This window comes from Seriola lalandi, unplaced genomic scaffold, assembly GCF_002814215.2.
Source record: "Seriola lalandi dorsalis isolate HSWRI2012SDOR001 ecotype SW California unplaced genomic scaffold, Sedor1 jcf7180002053835, whole genome shotgun sequence".
Lineage (NCBI taxonomy): Eukaryota > Metazoa > Chordata > Actinopteri > Carangiformes > Carangidae > Seriola > Seriola lalandi.
This window is the reverse complement of record NW_019524388.1, coordinates 610108-630106: the sequence shown is the minus strand read 5'-3', so window position 1 is coordinate 630106 and position 19999 is coordinate 610108. Positions and strand designations below refer to the sequence as shown.

Here is a 19999-nt window from a genome sequence, read left to right as displayed (position 1 = left end):
CATTTATGACTTCAGTAGAAACACATGGGCTTGGGGCTGAATGCAACAATATGGGGGAGTCAAAGTATTGAGAGACGGACTCACAGTAGGTACATGGGATTTTTAAAAAAAAAATAAACTACAGATTAATGCCAACTTTATCTTTGAACAAACTAATTCTGCAGAGTAGAAGATAATATACCATCCTGTTCTGTCCTGCAGTTATTTTATAGTGTGTGAGTGATTTGATTTGATGTGACAACTTCAGAACGCATTAAACCTAAATGGAGTATCTGACACACTGATATGATGCCTAGTGAACATGATATAAAGATACATTCAGCATTAGATGTGATGTGAAGATTTATGAGGATAATGAGAATTATCAGGCTTGTCTGTCCATCCTGCAGGTTGATCATTTTAATAAGCTGAAGAATTATTATTTAACATGTTCTTACGGGGTTGTAAAGAAAACCAAGCAAAGTGAAAACACAGAATAGTGGATAGTCAGGTCAAATCGGCAGAAAAATGTTGATGAGTGCTGTTTGGTTGTATAGTATCACAGACATTGTATGTTTTCATATCAGTGAGTTCACATTTCACACCGCCATCAGATATTCCGCCTTTAAAGTTCCATTGATCCCTTCCTGCTCTCTAATGATACTAAACGGAGTACAACATGAGTGTTTCACATCACAGCCTTAAACTTCGACTAAGGGCCGACTTTACTCTGCTGTATCTGATCCAAACAACACCCATTATGTTTCACTACCTGGATATGTTAGTGCTCTCAGTAACGGCTTACTCCCATTCCAAGTTTGAAATCTTGAGCAAGCGGATTACATTATTGCCCCAGACTGCACTTGTTACAGTGGCCTACAGACACAAGTAGACACAGCAGACACAAAGGAGGCGATCACAATGGTGTGTGCACACCTACATTTTCTTTTTGCCAGAATTATGGGTGACGGGGGTCAACTGCCACCTCACCTCGCTCACCTCCTTACAGTGCTATGGTTTAAACTCAAGGACACAAGTAGCTGAAAAACTGCATGCATAAAATCACTCACTCTCTCTCACATGCGCGCGGACGCACGCACGCACGCACACACACACTCTGGACATCTCTACTCCTCTTTTCACACTTCAGTCTCAATAGCACCTCTTCAAGTCATTACTTAAGTACGTGCATGTGTGTGTGCATGTGTGTGTTTGCCTTCATCTGTATGCCAAGCATTCGTTTAGAGGCCCTCCAGCCAGAACCAGCTTAGGAGCAGCTCAAGGCCAAACAAGTGTGAGGATTAAAGGAGAAATACAGTCCTCTCTTCTCCTCTCTCGCCTCAGCCAAGGAAGTGAATGAGCAACGCTCTCCTCTTCCTTAACTACCGCTGAGGTGCCCTTGAGCAAGGCTTTTGGAGTTGCTAAGTGCCTTACAGCAGAAGACTGTTGTGAAATTGGGCAGGTTCCAATTATCAAGGTGAAGCATAGTGTTAGAGGAGTTTTAATGCGTACTAGATTTATGTCCATTACCAGTTACAGTTAGTGACAAGAGCTCAGAAAGAGCTCTCCCCGAGCAGTGACTGTCATTTTACCTCACACACAGCACATTCATGACAACTACAGTAATAAATGAAGAAAATTGTAGGAACAGCATTGGTTGTTGTTTGCACTATGTAGATCCCATTAGAATTGTTATTTTTCTGCTTCTGACAAGCTAATTAAAATGTACAGGTACAGAGCTGGCATAAGAGGAAGTAAGGGAGGGGAAACTGTGAAAGCCTGTCAGGGGAGAGAGAGCCAGAGAGGTAAAAAAAAAGAGAGAGAGAATAAAACAGAATAATTTACACTGAATACGAGTTAATGAGATCATCCAACAGGCGTACGGAAAATGCTGTGGTTCAGGTCTGTGCTTTGCAGCGTGTGTGTGGTCAGTGAAGATGATGAGTTAAGATTGTTTCTTGGTGTCAAACAACCTTCTTGATTAGACACGTTTTAGTTTTTTTTTTATCAGTTTACACAAAAACATAATTTAATTTTGTGCAAAAGAAAAAAAAAAAGAAAAAAGTTGACAGCTAAGAAAATGTTTCCAGTATTTGAAAGGTGAGAAAATTGCAAAGAAAGTGCAAATTAGCTACTTAGTCTCTTTAAAACTAAAGTGTTCGTGCTGCAAATTGTTGATGTGACTTTTAGCCAGATTTGTGCATCATCTTAAAATCAATTTTTTTTGTAATACAGATAAAATTAAATTTTATTTCTACTTTATATTTTTGTGGAAAAACAAGAAGCAGAAAATGATAAGCTTTACCTAAAATCCTCTTAATTGTATACCCAATACTCGAACTGTAAGGAGATTTAAGACACTTTTCATTAATCATTGGTTTTCAAAAGGTGTCTTTTCATGTTGCAGCTTGGCTGGAAAGTAAATAACCTTGTGGTGCCTGTGTCCCGGAGAGAAAAAGAGAACAAAAGGGGAAGTGAGATGGTCAAGGTGCTTCTCCGAACAAGAATTCAAGGGAGCGAGCGTCATGAGACGAGCCAACAGGAAATATAAAAAAGAGATGGGGAGAGGGATGGCTTGTACAAAAATGTGGAATAACAATAAGGAGGGCTTTTTATGTGTGAGACAGAGACTGCACACAATGATGCTCAAACACAAAATTCCCCTCTTTCTCACTGCCTCTCTTTTATTCAGTCTCAGTCACACAGACATGCCTGTGTGCACACACAGTGTTATGTAAATAGTCTCTTCGGCAGAGTGCTGCTGTCACTGAGCAAGCATCCTCTGGGCCATCTAGGCAGCCTCATTAAAACAAGGCACAGCATCCATTAATAGATAACAGTGCGTGCGTGTACACACACACACACACACACACACACGTGCACACACGCACACACAGTTAGTAACACACAGAGCATTCACAGACACCAATAAAGGACCTCCCAGGAAGCACATCTCTAAATGTTCCTCTCAGGTGGCAGTCAAAAATATCTCCAAGGAAACGGCTCAAATGTCACTGAGAACAATGCATGAAGAGAGTGTGTATGGCTGTCTGTGACTGGAGCTAGCATGAAGGAAGAATGGACTGTGTGTCTTTAAATGGACTCATGGCCAATGCCATAACACATATCCTCAATCTACAGCCGGTGTGTGTGTGTGTGTGTGTGTGTGTGTGTGTGTGTGTGTGTGTGTGTGTGTGTGTTTGTTATTGTTATTCATGTCCGTCTTCTCCCTCTCTCCAAACCTACTTTCAGTCCCTGTGTTTAATGCAGCACATTAAGTTAGGTGGGGTTGATGGGGTCATAGATGTCATAATAAAATTAAATCAGGCAAAAAAATTTTAAATAAATAAGAATAAAAAATAAAGAATTTAAGTTAGACCAGTTTGAATGCTCTTTGTTGCATTTCTGGAAGCATTAGTTAGTTAAGTTAAATTTATCCAGGAGCTCTCAGAGAGATCAAGGTGTCTTTTATGAGAGAGACCTGAGAACAAATGATATATACACACACACACACACACACACACACACACACACACTCACAACAATTCAGTTACACAAAGTAGTTATCACAAAGCCTTGTGATTAAATTGGTCATCATGCTTTTTTGCTTTCACTTGTTTTGTAGAAAAAGGATGGAAGAGAAAAATGTCTTGATTGATAGAAAATGTTTTAGTTTTAGCAATCACCTGCAAAATATTATTTTATCAAGCTGCATCATTGCTGTGTGTGTAATCTTTGCTTCTTTTTTACATTGTGAAACACAGTCACCTTCAATTCCTTTTTGTCAAAATATAGTCATTTCTAAGTTGTTAATTCATTTTTTAAAAGAGTTTCTTTACAGCCATCAACAGTGTCTGGTGTCACAGCTTCCTCCCATGTGTAAAGTTATACAGACTATTTGGGAAAATCATGTTTAACGTTGTTGGACTGGGAAAACACAAGAAATTAGAATTTAATTAATCATACAGTACATACTGTATGTATAGACTGTATATATTCCATTAAACTCTGTAAAGTAAAAGGGGCCCCTGTTTGTTTGTGATCTGCTGGCCCCGCAGGTGGCTCCCGAGGTGTGGGCTTCATCCGCTTTGATAAGAGGATAGAGGCTGAGGAGGCCATCAAGGGCCTGAATGGACAGAAGCCATCGGGTGCTGCCGAGCCCATCACAGTCAAGTTCGCCAACAACCCCAGCCAGAAGACCAGCCAAGCCCTTCTGTCACAACTCTACCAGTCCCCCAATCGCCGATACCCAGGGCCCCTCCACCACCAGGCTCAGAGGTTCAGGTGAGTACTGGGGCGGGACATGGAGATAAACATGGAGGAGGAGGCGGGACAGAGAAGAGACAGGATGGGGTGGGAACGTTTTCAGATAGCGTACACACAGCATGAAGATTTATATCGAGAAATATTATTTTAAAGGTGTTGTTAATACAGAGTTTCCCAACCTTAGTAGATGATCCATTCTAAGGTTTTCTGATATTAATGTGGTGACCCAACCAAAATGCCTGAGTGATGTGAAATGATTGGCTGCTCTGTGGAGTCATACGGAAAGCAGTCCTGCTTGACAGTAAACTGTAATTGAACAGTGAACACGAGCAGCTTGATATTTGTCATTTTGAGTGGTGCAGTGGGAGGAGCTATTTCGACTGCTCCTGGTTCTAGATGTTTAAGTCCCATTGATTTCTTTACAGACAATGTTAATGAATGAGGCATCGATGGACATGAAACATCTCTAAATGAGCAACCAGTGCAAAAGATGCATAATAACAGCTGCCAGCTGCCAGCTTATGTGAAAATGTCTGGTTGATTGATCCAATCTACAGAATAAATAAATAACAATTTTGGAACAAATGTAACCTTTTGGCAAACATAGTGCCATGTTTTGTTCACAGCTGCAGCAAGGAAACATTTTGAATTTGCTGCTGCTCTGGCTTCTTCTACCAACAGCGGCCAAAGCCGTCGCTAAGGAGAAGAAGCCAGGTTAATGTAGCATTTCAAGCAATCAGCCATAAAGTTAAAATAGTAAAAACTGATGACCATATCATGCATTGTTACATTATCCAGAGGCATCACCTCTTCCTATGTTGAGTAACATTGAGGAGATCATTAAAAGAAAACTCTTGATTAAGAATTCAGAGTGGGAAATATACTTCTCATAGCCAGTGGTTCCTCCTCTTTCCCAACTCTATTCTGCAGACATTATGAAGAAATAAAGTTAAACAAAGTGCCTAGAATAAGAATGGGGTCACAAGGTTAATCTGCTGACAAGGTTGGGAATCTCCAGGTTAATGTGCCCAAGCTAAGAATAATGGAAAGCTACTTTATGTATTTATTAGCAAACTTCACAAAGTAGTTTATGCATAATAATATAAATTTGAGAAAACAAGTATGTCATCTAATGTGTGTCTGGTATCATTAAATGACAAACAGGATTGCTATTTCATGTGTGGATATGAGAGATTTAAAGTCTAGGGGGTAAAAAGTACTGATACTGAGTCATCAGTCCTAAAGTCAGTAGCAATTATTCTTGGTTAACTTGACAATAAATGCATTTAATCAAGGAAACACGTCTGTTCTAAACAACAGGCCTGATTTGGAAAACATTTGCACCAAATGCCATTTACAGTGTTCGAACAGGGGATGTAACACCTACACGTAGAGAGCATGAGTCATAACAATGTCTATGTATCAGCAATGATGCAACTTTTCTCCTGTTAACATTCATGCCCGAAAAATACGTCCCCTTTTAGAACAACAGGTGTGAGCTCTGCGCCTGGTGCAGGTGTCAGTAAATCAGGTCCTGTGAGCACTCTGTGTGGGTCCACCCAGATCAGAGAGGAACTGTTCATAAGAGACTGTGGGGTTCTGTCGTTCACAACTACGTATTTCCCCTCATTTCATCATGCTGCCATCGAGCCAACACGTTCCCAGAATATTCCCTCTGAGGCCTGGGCAAAAACATGTGTTTGGATTCAAATATTGTAAATGTTTATCAAACAAAAAAAGATTCATTTAATAAGCATTCTTTGTCATTTTGCCTTTCAAGGCCTAATTCTGCATTATATGGTCATAATGATACAATGCACCTTAACGTTGTAGTGCACTGTTGTAGTTTAACTCACTTTAAATACATCTGCCAGATGCAAGACATAATTTATGGTATTAAATACTGCATTAGTCCCTGCATTAAAACCTGAAGTTATTTAAGAGACTTATGTCTTAAATCTAGTGAACAAAGGGCAAATTAAAACAGATGATGTCGAAATTAATTTGAGGATTTGCATTTTAACCTTGTTGCAACTTAATTAAATTGAGTTCATATGAAAGAAGAAAGTTTTTTGCCCAGGTCATTCAGCTCTACACCAAGCCATCACTTAACTTTATATATACAGTGTACAGCTGACATACTGTATATATGGCATCCTACCTGTTCATTTCCTGTCGCTCACTGATGACACAAACAGTCCTTTTTTTTTTTAGTTTGAATGTTTTACAACACTAGAGATGGTTAGGGCTTATTCCTTGGGGTCTTGTTACCTTTAACCTCGACTACAAGACCGAGACAGAAACAGGTGATCGTATGATATTACGGTCTATCATCCAATCCAACAAGAATGTTTCAGAATTGGAGACAGAATGCATACTTATACAATTTCCTCTCTCTTTCAATAACAGTAAGCCGGTCGTGCTGTTTACTCTCCATCAAAGTCAGAGCTTGGAAGGTATTTTTCTTCTGGAGCGGCTTCCCTGGTGTGACACCTGAGCGATGTAGCGTGGCTGTGTGTCTGTGATACGCCAAGCCAATTTACAGGCTCTGCAGGAGAGCTGTCGCTTCTCATCACAACTCACAACCACAGGACACTTCCTCACTGTGTCCCTGTGCTCCTGCTCTCTGCTCCCAAGCCCTCCACTAAAACCTCAACACTTCAGAAGTTATAAATGTGCTCGATGTGCACAGTCTCCCTTTTTTTTTAACTCAATCTTTTAAGGACAACAGTGCAAAAGGGCATTTTCTATTTCCTTATATAACAAAGAATTCTGTCAAGGCCGCCCTATTATTAACTCCTCAATAAGGCAAAATTAAAGTAATTAAAGTTTAAGCTAAAATATATCTCGAGTGATTATGTTTCAAACTTTCAAATGTATTTAGTGAACTGAATTAATGATGCATAAATCAACTTTAAATGCTAGTTAGCGCTGACAATAAAATCAATTTACTAGATATTGTTAAATTAATACTTCCCTCACATGCCTAACAAGTTGCTGCACATACATAAAAAAAAAGAAAAAAAAAGAGACTTGGCAGAATACAGTACAATCCACCTACAGTTGTAATTACATCCATCCTATGTGACTAAATGATGTGGGCCTGCTGTAACACAAGTTAATGTATAATGTGCTTGTATGGTCCCTCTACAAGACAGCAAACATAATCGACTGAAGCACAATACACCTAGCCCTAGATCCCGGCTCGTTTCCGATCCTCTGTCGTTAACTAATGGTACTAATTAGCAAATTAGCCTTATTATATCCAGGGCAGGAGCCAATTTTAATTGAACAGATTTTTGTTTCAAAAAAGAAAAGACAAAAACGCCCATTCCTCCATTAACATGCATTGAGAGAAAGCACAAAAGCCCTATTGTTTATATCGAGCTTGGAGAGGCAGTGTGAAAAGCTGGCAGAGTGTTTGCGTGGTGAGCATTTATCAGTGTGCATTGGTACATGTGTGTGAGCGAGAGAGAGGGACTGAGAGAGGGAGAGGGAGTGTGTTAGCAGCAGGTTGTTTTGTTGTGGCCCAATGGCCCGGCGGCCAGCAGATGTCTTAGTGCTCCCAGGTCTGGAGCGCCTCTCCTCTGAGCATCCTCTTCAATTGACTCATTTACCCACAAAGCAGTCTGCTTGTTCCCTTCCCACGTAATGGACTAATTAAGGCTTTAATGATTCTGTATATCCTTTCCTCCAGATTTTTCTTTGTTTTGGGGCTATTTGGTATTTTTAAGAGATAAATGTGCTACAATGCAGAGATACTTTGACCCCAGCAGACCTACAATGTACTCAGTTACTTTAATGTAACAAAGGTCAAATAGATTAACAGTGTGTGGGGATTTATACTTATCACAGTATAACTTTATTTACTCATCTTAAACATTTAAAATAAAAACTAAAAATCAACTGACGTAAAGCAAGTGTTAAAATAATATTTTAAAACAGGTTATTGCATTGCATTTCAGTCCAGATACGCAATACCCAGAGTAAATTATCAGGTGCTTAACTACAATTATCTGGCATCCCGGTGTTAAATTGTCCCTGATTAGAAGACTACTGATCTGTTATCTCTAATGTGTAATGTAAATTAAATTTAAGATGATTAATATAAATAGTATATTAGAGTTATTACTATGAAAGTTATTTATTACACTCCTACAAAATCTAATTGGTGTCTTAATTGCAATCAAATAATAATGAAGTTGTGTATATATATCAAGTAAGAAAATACTGTTGCTTCTAAATGGTGCTGATAGTAGAAGAGGTATCTGGATGATGATGTGGTTAAAACAATTACATTTTCAATGAGATGTTAATGCTAACTTGAAGGTATTTGTAAATACTGTGAAGCACTATTGTTGCAAGAAAGCAAAGGCTTGTTGACTGAAAGAGACAAGGAGAAACAACCCTGACAGTCGGGTCAAAGTCAGAGAGTTTGTAGTGTTTTCAAGAGGAACAAGGCGTCACCGGCCAGCTGTTGCTCAATAAGCCGTGGCCCCTGTCCATTAGGCCAGAGGAGTTAATAAGACATGAGACAGGCCAGACCCAAGTGAGGAATGAAGGTCATTGAGTCACCAAACAGACTGCATCCATCCAAGAGGGCCAACATTTCATACAGCCCACAGGTTCTGTAGCCTGGCTCACAAACAGACACAAACAGACACACACACACACACACACACACACACACACACACGCACACGCACGGAGGACGCACACACACACACTGTAGTTAACCCTGACTGACTGCAATGCCTGTAGCTCGCAGGCTGAAATTATTATGAAACCAGAACATTTCCCAAAAACTAACCCTTTGAGGACACCCTGTAACTCAGCCATTCCACATGACCTGTTAGCACTTAACAGATTGACCCCAACCACAAAGACAGACATTCACAATTTCATGGCTAGTTTAATGTTCGGTTGTGATTTTTTGTTGGTCTTCCTCATAGAAAACATAATAATCATCATCGCCTCTCTCGCTCACCATCATTCAAATACCAAACCATTACACTGACAGAACTCTGGATCATTTCCTGTCATCTCAGGTGTTCTCTCAATTGAGTTAACACAAACTAAAGATCATAGTTTATGAAAAGAAATTTTCATTAACCTCCATCTTTTAATAAACCATCAATGTGGTGGCATAAATTGTATGGATACCCACATGCAATTTCCTGTAATGTAAAATAAGGCAATTATTTGCCATTGGTTGCACTATGGCTAGCCTAGCATCCTAGTATAGCTGAGTGCCATGCTATGCTCCAGTCCTGCCACCATTAGTGCTCTGCATGTGACTGTAATACTGAACTGTGACCAGTCCACTGCTGTAGTCTTGTATAACAATTAAACCATTGCACCTTCCATAATGACAATGTGCTCATAGCACTCTGCTCTAGCATTAGCTAGTGCAGGGCTATGCTGAAACCTATGAAATAGCGCAGTGGCCGACTGAGCAAGTGCTGACCATACTGATGGTACTGTAGATTCGTTAACTGATGATAGCATTTTCTGGTGGGGCTCCTCAGTGTAATGGGCCAACTGTAGATGGGTTTGTTTGTTCTTGAGTGAGGAGGACCATGCAGTTCCTACAGGGACTTAACATTAGTTCCATTGAGTGAGTCGACCATCTGCCCACCATTAACCCCAGAACCCTCCTTCTCTTTACAGGCTGGACAATTTGCTTAATATGGCCTATGGCGTAAAGAGGTAATTAAAAACTTCACCCAATGCCAGATGTCCATGTTGACTCAATGATTTTTCAATATCCTTTTTTCTGTTCTTTTTTTAGTTTATGTTTCCTTGTATTTTGCAGTCACTTTGCGTTTGACAATTCGTTCAAGGTCAACTGCATTTTTGGTTCTTTAATTTGTTTGGTTTTTTCCTCGTCAGCTTGAGTTGGTTTTAAAACCCTACCAACCACTTAAGGTGTAAAAAAAAAAAAAAAAAAAAAAAAAAAAAAAAGCAGAAAATAATCAGTCTTTGTTTTCAGTGGTGATGAATTTGCTTTGTTTTGATTATGAAAAGTGCTGGTGTTGTTTGGATTGTTTTTGGGTTGTTTCTGTGTACTGAATGGATTTTGTTCTCTGGTGTAAAACTCCTAATTTCTAGGTGTGTTGTTTTCTACTGGATTCAGGTTCTCCTGCCTTGTCACTCTACAGCTATATACTCTCTTTAGAAGCAAAATTTTAATGTGTCACATTGATTTTATGGAGATTTCCTGACTAGATCATTAGAAAAAGACCTTTGAACATCCACTTTCACCTATGTGCACACTCCTCTGTGTGATAGATCAATATCTGTACGATGGAAGTCACGACAAAATTACACCATATATTGCCTTAATTTCTTGGCAGCACTAGCTGAGATAAGGTGTTGTTTAGCTAGGACATGGGATGAGGCTGGATGAACCTGGATCCCTGCTGGAAACAGGAAATGCTGTTTCGCTGCAGACAGCTCCAGCTTTGGCACTGCTCTGCTCGAATTCCTTCCTTTCGCCTCCATGTTTCATTTTGCTTTCTCGCTACCATAGGTGTTACATAACCCAGAGCAGCAGCCACCGTGGTGATAGATGTTTCATGTGCTGACGGTGGCATCCTGCATGTTGCGAGCACAGGGGACACCATCTGAGTTCAGCTTAACTACTCAAAGTTTTGGCTCGAGAGAAATGTTCCCTTAGCAAGTTAAAAAGCAGTCATTTTGTCAAATGCAGGAATTAAGAATCTAGTTACAGAATAACACATTGATAGTGATGCAGTGTGGCATTCACATGTTTAACCCTTGTGCCCCCTTGCCTGGTAAGCACTGAGCCCCTCTCTCTGAGTCTTTACATGATTTTCTAAAGGTGAAAACAATGTCTGATTCAGCCGCCCTGATTGCATAGCATGTCATCAAGTTAGAGGTGCATCAATGATCTGAGGTTATTATATGAAAAGAAAGAGCAGAAGGGTGTTAAGAGCTGGAAATGGTTGGCTTTAGAAAGGACAGAATAGATATCTGGTCAGCTACACTGTTGCTATGCAACCCCTGGTCTCGTCTGTAACATTGGTTAGTGTTTGGTCCCGCTCTGATGGGTACGTTCGCATGCACGTTTACACACACACACACACACACACACACACACACACACACACACACACACACACACACACACAGGCACACTCATCTCCTCATCCTCGCAGTGTGAGCTAGCCTCCAAACCGTCACCCTCACACTCTCGCAAACCTCCTCACATACTCCAGCTTTTGCATACAAATCACCACAAGTCTTTTTTCAAGCCCAGCAGGAGAGGCCTGAACACAGCCCGGCAAGTCAGACAAGGCCTCGACACGTTCAATGCTTGAGAAAATATGAAAATCGTCTCAACAAGACATTGTGGCCACATAGAGATATGAGAGACAAAGGATTTTAGCCTATTATTATACAGTTTGCTGCTGCAGCATCCCTATGGTGACTATAAAAATATTGCCTTGTATCTCAGTCATGTAGTAGTTCCTCTACTACAACCTGTTTCTCTTATACTACTACAATACTCAACACATGAAATAAAAAAAAAGGCTAATTGGTGCAGAGAGCCCTTTGCAGTAAATGAGCTGACCACCCTAGGAGCTTGTATTAGTGTTCACAGCAACTACAAAAGCCAGAAGCAGACTCTGCATGACCAAAGTCATGCAGGAAGGTCATAGTGATTGCTGCCCATATATAGTTGCTGGAAAGAGAGAGGGGTGGGGGCCCCAAGCAGCAAGTCGTGCTATCGATCATTGCCACGAGCTCTGGAATAGACCAGAACAGAAAGCCCTGCAGACTGCGGGAGGAGTGGGAGGAATACACTTTGTACCTTAATGCCACTGGGCTGTAAAGTGCTTCCATTTTCCATCTAGTTTGCTCCCTCTTCCCTCCCTCCTTTTTCTTAAGGAAGCAGCCTTCTCTGAGACAGCTGCAGCAAAGCGGAAATCTCAATTAAAGCACGCCCAATAATGCCTATCGTCGTTTCTTGGAGGGAGGTGGCATAAGAAATGAACCTTTTTATCTCATTTACCTTTTATTTAAAAGTAGGGGTATTTTTTTCTCCTTTCCCTTTCCTTTGAGCGGAAAGGCAATTAAGTGAAGTCAACTGAGGATTCAAATCTCTTGCATCACAAGAAAAAGGAGAAGATTATGAGGCGAATGAGAACAGATTTAGCAGGCTGGTGCATGATCTTTGATGAATTTCTAGCAACGGTTTAATTCAACAACTTCCTGCAATTTAGCTCCTGAAGGAGCTACTCAAGGACACAAAGACAGAACCTTCATCCGCATCTCCTTCAGCAGAAATATAGCCCTGCATGCAGCACTGTCGTCACTCCTGACAGGAGGCCTTTCAGAACTGAGGAGCTCAGGGAGGCTTTAGTGGTACAGTGCAGGCTCACATACAAACTCATGCATTTAGACATAAACATACAGTACATGCACATACATAAACATCCATGCGTATGTATCCTAATTGATCTGAATTGTTTACTTGTCTTGGAAATCAGTGTCTTTGTGATTGGTAAACTGCAAATATTTTGCAAATTAAGCCCTCAAGCTTGTTATGTTATATGGCTATAGATAGTGGTGTATCATGCAGGTGAGCACCATGGCAAGCTTTAGATTTGGAAGGAAGAGGATTTAAAGCTATTTGTGAGGTAAAAGCAAGATGGAGATAGGGTTTTCACCAGTTTATGGCCATTCCATGAAGACACAGACATTGAGTTTCACTGAATGCTTTACCCTGCCAATTAAAATTTGCTTTCTTCTCTCTCCCTTTCTTTCTGCACTCCCTCCATATTCCCCCACTCTGCCTCTCCTCTCAGGTTTTCTCCCATCACCATTGACAGCATGACCAGCCTGGTCGGCATGAACATCCCTGGGCACACGGGCACTGGTTGGTGCATCTTCGTGTACAACCTGTCCCCAGATTCTGACGAGAGTGTGCTCTGGCAGCTGTTCGGGCCGTTTGGTGCCGTCAACAATGTCAAGGTGATCCGTGACTTCAACACCAACAAGTGCAAAGGCTTCGGCTTCGTCACCATGACGAATTATGACGAGGCGGCCATGGCCATCGCCAGTCTCAACGGCTACAGGTTGGGTGACCGTGTCTTGCAAGTCTCCTTCAAGACTAACAAGACACACAAGTCCTGAACTTTAACAGGTAGAAGCAGTTGCCCCGCGACTTTGTCTGCTCCAAAATTGCCCCCAACCTCCCCCCTCACCTCCACCCGTCCCTTAGCCCCTTCAGTCACTACCACTACCACCCTACTACAGCCATCCAACACAGCAAACTCAAACTCCAACCGGAACACAAAGCAACCGACAAACCATCAAACAAATTGAACTAGAAATGGCTTATATTATAACTTTGGACCTATAAGCCAATGTTGCCTAAGTATTACAAAAATGAAATGATGAAAATGTTCATGAGTTTTTGGAAGGTCCTGTGATAATGCAGGCTTCTCTTTGTTGTATATTCTTTCTGTTTGTTGTGGTTGTTTAAATGATTTTTCTCTTCTGTGTAAACAGTAGCAATTCCCTGTATCCCCTTATTTCAGAGAAGAGAATGTCCTTTTTAGATTGAAACCTTTTCTCTGTCTTGATTCAGGATTTGTTTTCCTTTTGTAAATCCGGATCCACTGTCGTTAGTATTATATACCTCCCTGTCGGTGAAAGGGAGGGGGCTCTTTTTTAAATTGGTGAACCATTCATTCATTTTTAGTGTGTATTAAAAACTTCCCCTGGTCGATTATAGATGGGATTCCACAATCCCAGTAACTCTTATGTAGAAAAAAAATGAATTTCTAACATTGTTTTTGTTTTGTATCGCAAACAAAACATAATGTCTTTCCTCACAGGGGTTCAGGGAGATGGGGCGAGGGAGGGGATGGGTTAGCTTTCCTGATGACACGTTCAGTAATTTAAGAAAAAAAAAAAATAACACTGTTGCCAAAGAGAAGATCTCTTTGCTTGAAAAAATGCGTTTAGAAAAAGATAAAAATAAAGAGAAAGAAGATCTATTTTTATAAATGATAATTAAAATAATAATTATTGAAGAATTTTTACAAGAATCTGGATTTGAAAAAAGAGAAAAATATTTTGACTGGCTAGCTAGGGGGGGCCGGGGCGGGAGGGAGGGGGCACCACCTTGTCTTGTCGTTCTGCCGTGGTACTTTATAGGATCAAAGGTTGTTTGTTTTTTGGGGAATCCAAGTTGGCAGTGATTTTGTAGAAGGAAGGTTTTGTGAAAAGGGATGCAAACTGAGGCAGGTGATTTTGGTAATTTTTCACATATGTACTAGTGCGTAATTATTCAACAGCGATACCCAAAAGGGAAGGGAGAAGGGTCTTTCCAAGGCCTAACCATCCTTATAGTCCAGAGCCCAAAGCAAGAAGACCCTTTGTCCACTTGTTTTCCTGTTTTTGTCATCAGTCAATATGGGATATCAGTAAATAGATATATACACATCTATCCATTTAGAGAGCATACTATACATTATCTATATCATTTTCTTCGCTCTGCGTTGGTGAACTTACATTTGAAAAGAACTTCCTTTTAGCGATCAAACGTAGGTGCTATACTACATTATTCACATATCTTAAATATCCAAGTTTGTTGTTCTATGTGTTGTTTAAAGAAAAAAAAATACTTCGATGTTGGCATTGAATTGAGCTGCTGTTCTTTGTTTAATATTTGTTTATTGTTGGCCCACAAAAATCTGGTGAGACTATTTCTTTGCTGAATAACCAGATAAACGACTTCGGGCCTTGTAAGAATCACTGAACAAATTTTTATTTTGTATTTCTTTTGTTTGGCTTGCTGACTTTTAGGTTACTTGCTGAGCGTGAAACGTTTGTCAAAACTTAATGATGATTAGCTAGTTCCGTTAGTCTAGATATTTGTTTCCTTAAAAAGGATCTATGACAACTGTGTCTTTATTTGCTGTGTACAAATAGATGATATATATATATATATATAGTCTACATTTGTTTTACAATATCTACTGTACTATCTGAGTTGTCACTGTTCTTTTGTTTGAGCTTGTCTTTTTCATATGACAACTTATTATGAAGTGGTGGTTCAGTTACTTAGAAAAACTTGTGAGGAAACTGTTCAATTGTTGTCATGTTGCTTGTGGAGAAAAAAAAAAGATTTGGATTAACTTTCAGTTAACTACCGCGGCAAAAGAAACCGAACAAAAGCTTAGAATATAACTGTATTTGTTTAGCAGTTTATTTACTTATCTATTTTTTAAACTATTTATTTTTCTATTTATTTTTATTTATTATATATTTATTTATTTATTTATTAATTTATCTGTGTATTTATGTATTTATTTGTTTCATTGTCTGTGTATTTGCGTGATTCTGGTACAGGGAGGGGGGCGTTTCTGAGCAAAAGGGAACAAAGCGACTAGTGGAGAGGCTCTTCCAGTAGTCCACTGCACTGAGAGAACTTTTAGTACGTTTGTGCTTTGTACCAATATATCAAAATTACAATATAAAAAAATCTAAAAGTCAAGAAAACTGAAAAAAATGTCTGGAGGGTTGGGGGACGCTCTTCCCTTATTACTAGAAACAGTTACTCGCTATGCATAACCTAGTTAATAGTTAAATTTGCTATTGCTTTTTTCTTGTCTTGTTAAAATGAAATCTTTAGATCTTTTTCAATAAAGTTTAGTCTTAATAGAATGTTATAAACAGTCGTTCTGGTTCAATATAACCTGTGATAAGTTTGTGTAGTTCTAAAAAGCCACTCCGTCCACACCCTCCCTCCACTTACTACCGCTTTGTGATGAAACCTTATGCAAAAATGTGGGTCTGAAAGCATAGTTTTCAGTTTTCAGTAAACATTTTATATAACATTCAGCTCTTGGAGGCTTGGGCAGATACATTTTAAAAGGAGCAAATGCCCATTGTTGTTTGAGGGTCATTCATTGCACTGGACTAAATCGGTCAAAATCACTTAAGAGTCAAAAATTATTTTTAAAAATATTCATCATGTTTTCAAATGACATACCAACAAATCTTTAAAAATGAGAAATTGTTACCATTGCACACCAACTGTTATTTACAGCAGTTGTTGCTATACTTAAGTACTCTGGAGGTATGAAAAGGGATTGTACCGATTCTATATTTTATATACTCTAATATGATATATATTATATATTTTGAAAGGTGAAAGGTAAGGGAATGGTTCCAGAAGTATAAATATAAGGAATTGGATTTTTTTTGTTTGTTGTTAAGACTTGAAAACATGAAGGAGGTGTGTGGAGAGCATTTTAAACACTCAGACGCATGCTCGCATAGTACATCCTTCTCTCTCACACCTCAGTCATCTGACAGGCCGGGTCATCTGATATCATCACCATTATCCAATCATCATCTGCGCCATCCAATCACATAAGTGTTCTAGTGTCATAACGGCAACAAACCAACCCACCAACCCACCAGACCCCGTCATGCTCCCCGCCGCCGCCGGGAGCTTGAATTATGCAACGACCCCAGTAGAATGTTGTTCTGATGTGTGAAATAATTTCCTACACTGTATGACTTTTGAACTCTTACGATGCGTGCCTGTGTTCCGCCTAGACCCTGTGTGCACATGGGCGTGCGTGTGTGTGTGTGTGTGTGCTTGCGCGCGCATATGTGCATGTTTGTATGCATGTTCCTTTATGTAACTGTGTGCGTGTTGTGTGTTTGTCCTCATATGTTTGTTAGCGTGGAGTACATCCAGGTGTGTGTATGTACAGTATATACATATGTTAAGTGTTTGTTATTATGTGTGTGTGATTGTGCATTTGGGTCTGTTCAGTGCACATATATACAAAACGTATGTGTGTGTCTCCCTGAGTGCATGTGCGCGCGGGTGTGAAAGAGATAAGAAGCACGTGCGGTTGTTGAAAATGTGTGTGTGTGTGTGAGAATGTGTGTGCATGTCAGGGTGTTTGAAACATGGGGCTGTGTCACCTCGCTCTATGCCCAACCCCTATGGCTCACACCATCCCCTGTAGCGCCTTATAGTGGCAGCCTGCCAGTAGGAACAACGCAGCCAGTAGTGGAGGAGGGAAGGTGAACAGAGGAACTAGGCTCTTCTTGTCAGTTTTCATTTTCCTCCTGAGACGTGTTTGTTTACTATCTGAAAAATCTATAAACGAAATCTTTAAAGACAAAAAAGACGAAAAAATGTTCACAGGGCCCCATGACCGCGGCTCTCTCTACTCTCTCCTGCTTATGTTATTACTTAACAATTATCAATGATGATTATTATGATTATTATTGCTATTATTCTTAGTATTCTTATTCTTATTATTAATCCAATTACTGCGATGAATGACTTCATGTTATCCTTGCTAGTTTAGGTCATTTCTGAAACTGGAAACAAAATAAAAATCTTGCTGTAAATGTTTGTTTTTTCTTTTTCATAAAACTGTTGTGTTTGAATTATTTGTACTTTTGAATGTTGGGACAATAAAATGAGGTGTTAAGAGCTTGGATGTTTCTTGTCGTGATGGATGAGGCATTCAAACATTTCACTCTCTACACACTGCATACTATAAGGAACTTCTTCCGGATAAGCTTTAAAATCCGTTGTTGCTTATCTTTATCCACCTTTCTTTTGTTATTGGTCAGATTTAGTAAGGTAAATCAATGCTGTGCAATAGACATCATCTCATAAGCGTGTGTAATGAACAGTGCCCCTGATATATTGCATATTGAGTGAACATTGCAGGAGTGTAAACTGGAGATTTGTATATTCTATATTTGTCACTTAATTCAGCTGACAGAAAATTCAATAAAAGATTAATTGAGTCATTTATCAAGGAAAAACCGAAATATTTGACAGTTCCAGCCTCTCAAACATGAAGATTTGCTTCTTTTAAACAGATTTTTTTTTTTGTTTAATCACTGAAAATGTTGATCATTTCGAGTTTCAAATAAACAATTCTCATCTTTGGCTCAGAGAAGTTGAGAAGGGCATTTTTCATTATTTTGGAATTTTATGAAGTAATGATGTGATAATAAAAATAATCACTTAATTAAAAAAAAGATACTACTCATCATTAGCTGCAGTCCTTGTATATTGTTCTTATAAATGTCTCTGAATATGAGACAAAGATCTCACGATAGTAATCGGCAACAGTAAAACTGCAACAGTAAATCAGAAAATTTAATCTGCATTCACTATGACCTTTCAACTACTGGGGGACAGTCACGACTGTAAGGCAGTAACACTGCAGACATAAAGCGCAGTGCTGGTCTCAGTCAGCCCTCTAAAGGTGCAGCTATAGGACAGGAGGGAGGAATAAGGTGTAGCTACATCAGTGAGATAACACTGCCCCCTGTATCTTCACCACAGTATCCAAGACCTTTGTGGCACAATACTGTTTCTCACTGAGCAGGAATATCTGTGGTTAACGAGTGCTTTTCGTCTCATCTCTGAACTTTCCGCATAACAACAAACAAATCATAAGTCAGCCCGGAAAAATAAAGTACAAGGTCTTAGAGCAGGGAGAACTTCCACTGCAAGCAGCTCATCACTGCTGTAAGCCACATCTGCTCATCGATAACAATGTTCTCACTGTACTCAGCAATGTCCAGTGATGTGATCCCAGCTTTACGCCTTCATAATTAAAATCCCACCGGAGAGTATTACAGCGGTTGTGGAGGAGATGATAGCGGTTGGACTGTGATAAGTCCAGCCATTCTTGTCTTTCCTCTCCTGTTGTTGGCAACTTAATGACCCTTCGCTCTCATCAAGGCCAAAGTAGATGTGGTGGGGGCAAGAGTCAGGATGGTGTTATTAAAGGAGTCAGAGTTTTACTCTACTGTGGCTCAGACGTGGGAAAAGAATATGCATGACTTAAAAATGTAAAAGTATCTGATGCATACACGATGTTTAAATTCCAAAGGAAGAGAGCGTGCTCTCCTTACAGAGAGTTGTTGGGTATAATATGGCTCAGTTCTCACCATATTCTGTCACCAGGTGCAACCATATGATACTCCCTCTCAGTTTCTATATAAATCACTTTTCATCTGCCTGGGTGAGAGCTGATCACACTCACTCCATGGTGTGAATGTCAGCATCCTGCCGTGGTGTGATGTAGACGGCAGTTCTGCCAAATGACAAGCATGAGCCTCACAGTCGGAAGCATATTATTTCATAAGGAGCTACTTGTCTTTGACAAATCTTCCGTAGTCAAATCTGTGCAGTGGAGGAGCTGTTGTTGCCCTCCAGCCCTTCTTGGTACACACCGACATTACCTCCCCTCAAAACCTTTGTCCGCTTCAGAGATTTCACACTGTAAAAACAGACACTCAGCTTCACTGCACCTTGTTTATTAACTGAGCTGCACTTCGTTCTCTGTTTTGGCATGAGCACACTGATCGCACTGACAGGACTGTCTGTTTAGTTATGAAGGAGTGTTACAACTACTTCTGTTAACTGATTCCTGCAAGAGGCCCGTCAGCAGCTCAGACATCAAGGCTTCAGCAATCTTTTTCTCCTAATGTTTCTTTGTAAATTCCCTACAATTGGAGCTGTGATACTGGATGCTGTTATGACAATGTAATGAAGGCTAGTTCTGTTAATACATTATTGGTGTCAGCAACTATATGTTTTATTTACAAACTTAACCGGGGAGGTCTCTCCTATAGTGGAGGATATCCTGGGTATGATCACCAATGGTAATACAGGTGAATCTACAGTAGCTCTCATAGCTCCGATCTTAATGCCTTTTCT

General features: G+C 39.9%; 1 protein-coding gene across 5 annotated transcripts in view; it reads left to right on the top strand.

Annotated features, from left to right (window-relative positions):
- The window catches only part of elavl4 (ELAV like neuron-specific RNA binding protein 4), a 77745-nt gene extending 59994 nt beyond the window's left edge, over nt 1-17751 (top strand). For 4 of the 5 annotated variants that reach the window (XM_087172818.1, XM_087172817.1, XM_087172820.1 and 1 more), the window contains exons 6-8: nt 4038-4263; nt 9916-9954; nt 13080-17751. In XM_087172818.1, the coding sequence (XP_087028944.1) occupies nt 4038-4263; nt 9916-9954; nt 13080-13407 (593 nt within the window). In that variant the 3' untranslated portion in view covers nt 13408-17751. The remainder of the gene's footprint in view (nt 1-4037; nt 4264-9915; nt 9955-13079) is intronic. The other variant, XM_023401942.2, reaches the window with a different exon arrangement.
- Nucleotides 17752-19999: the final 2248 nt, after the last annotated feature.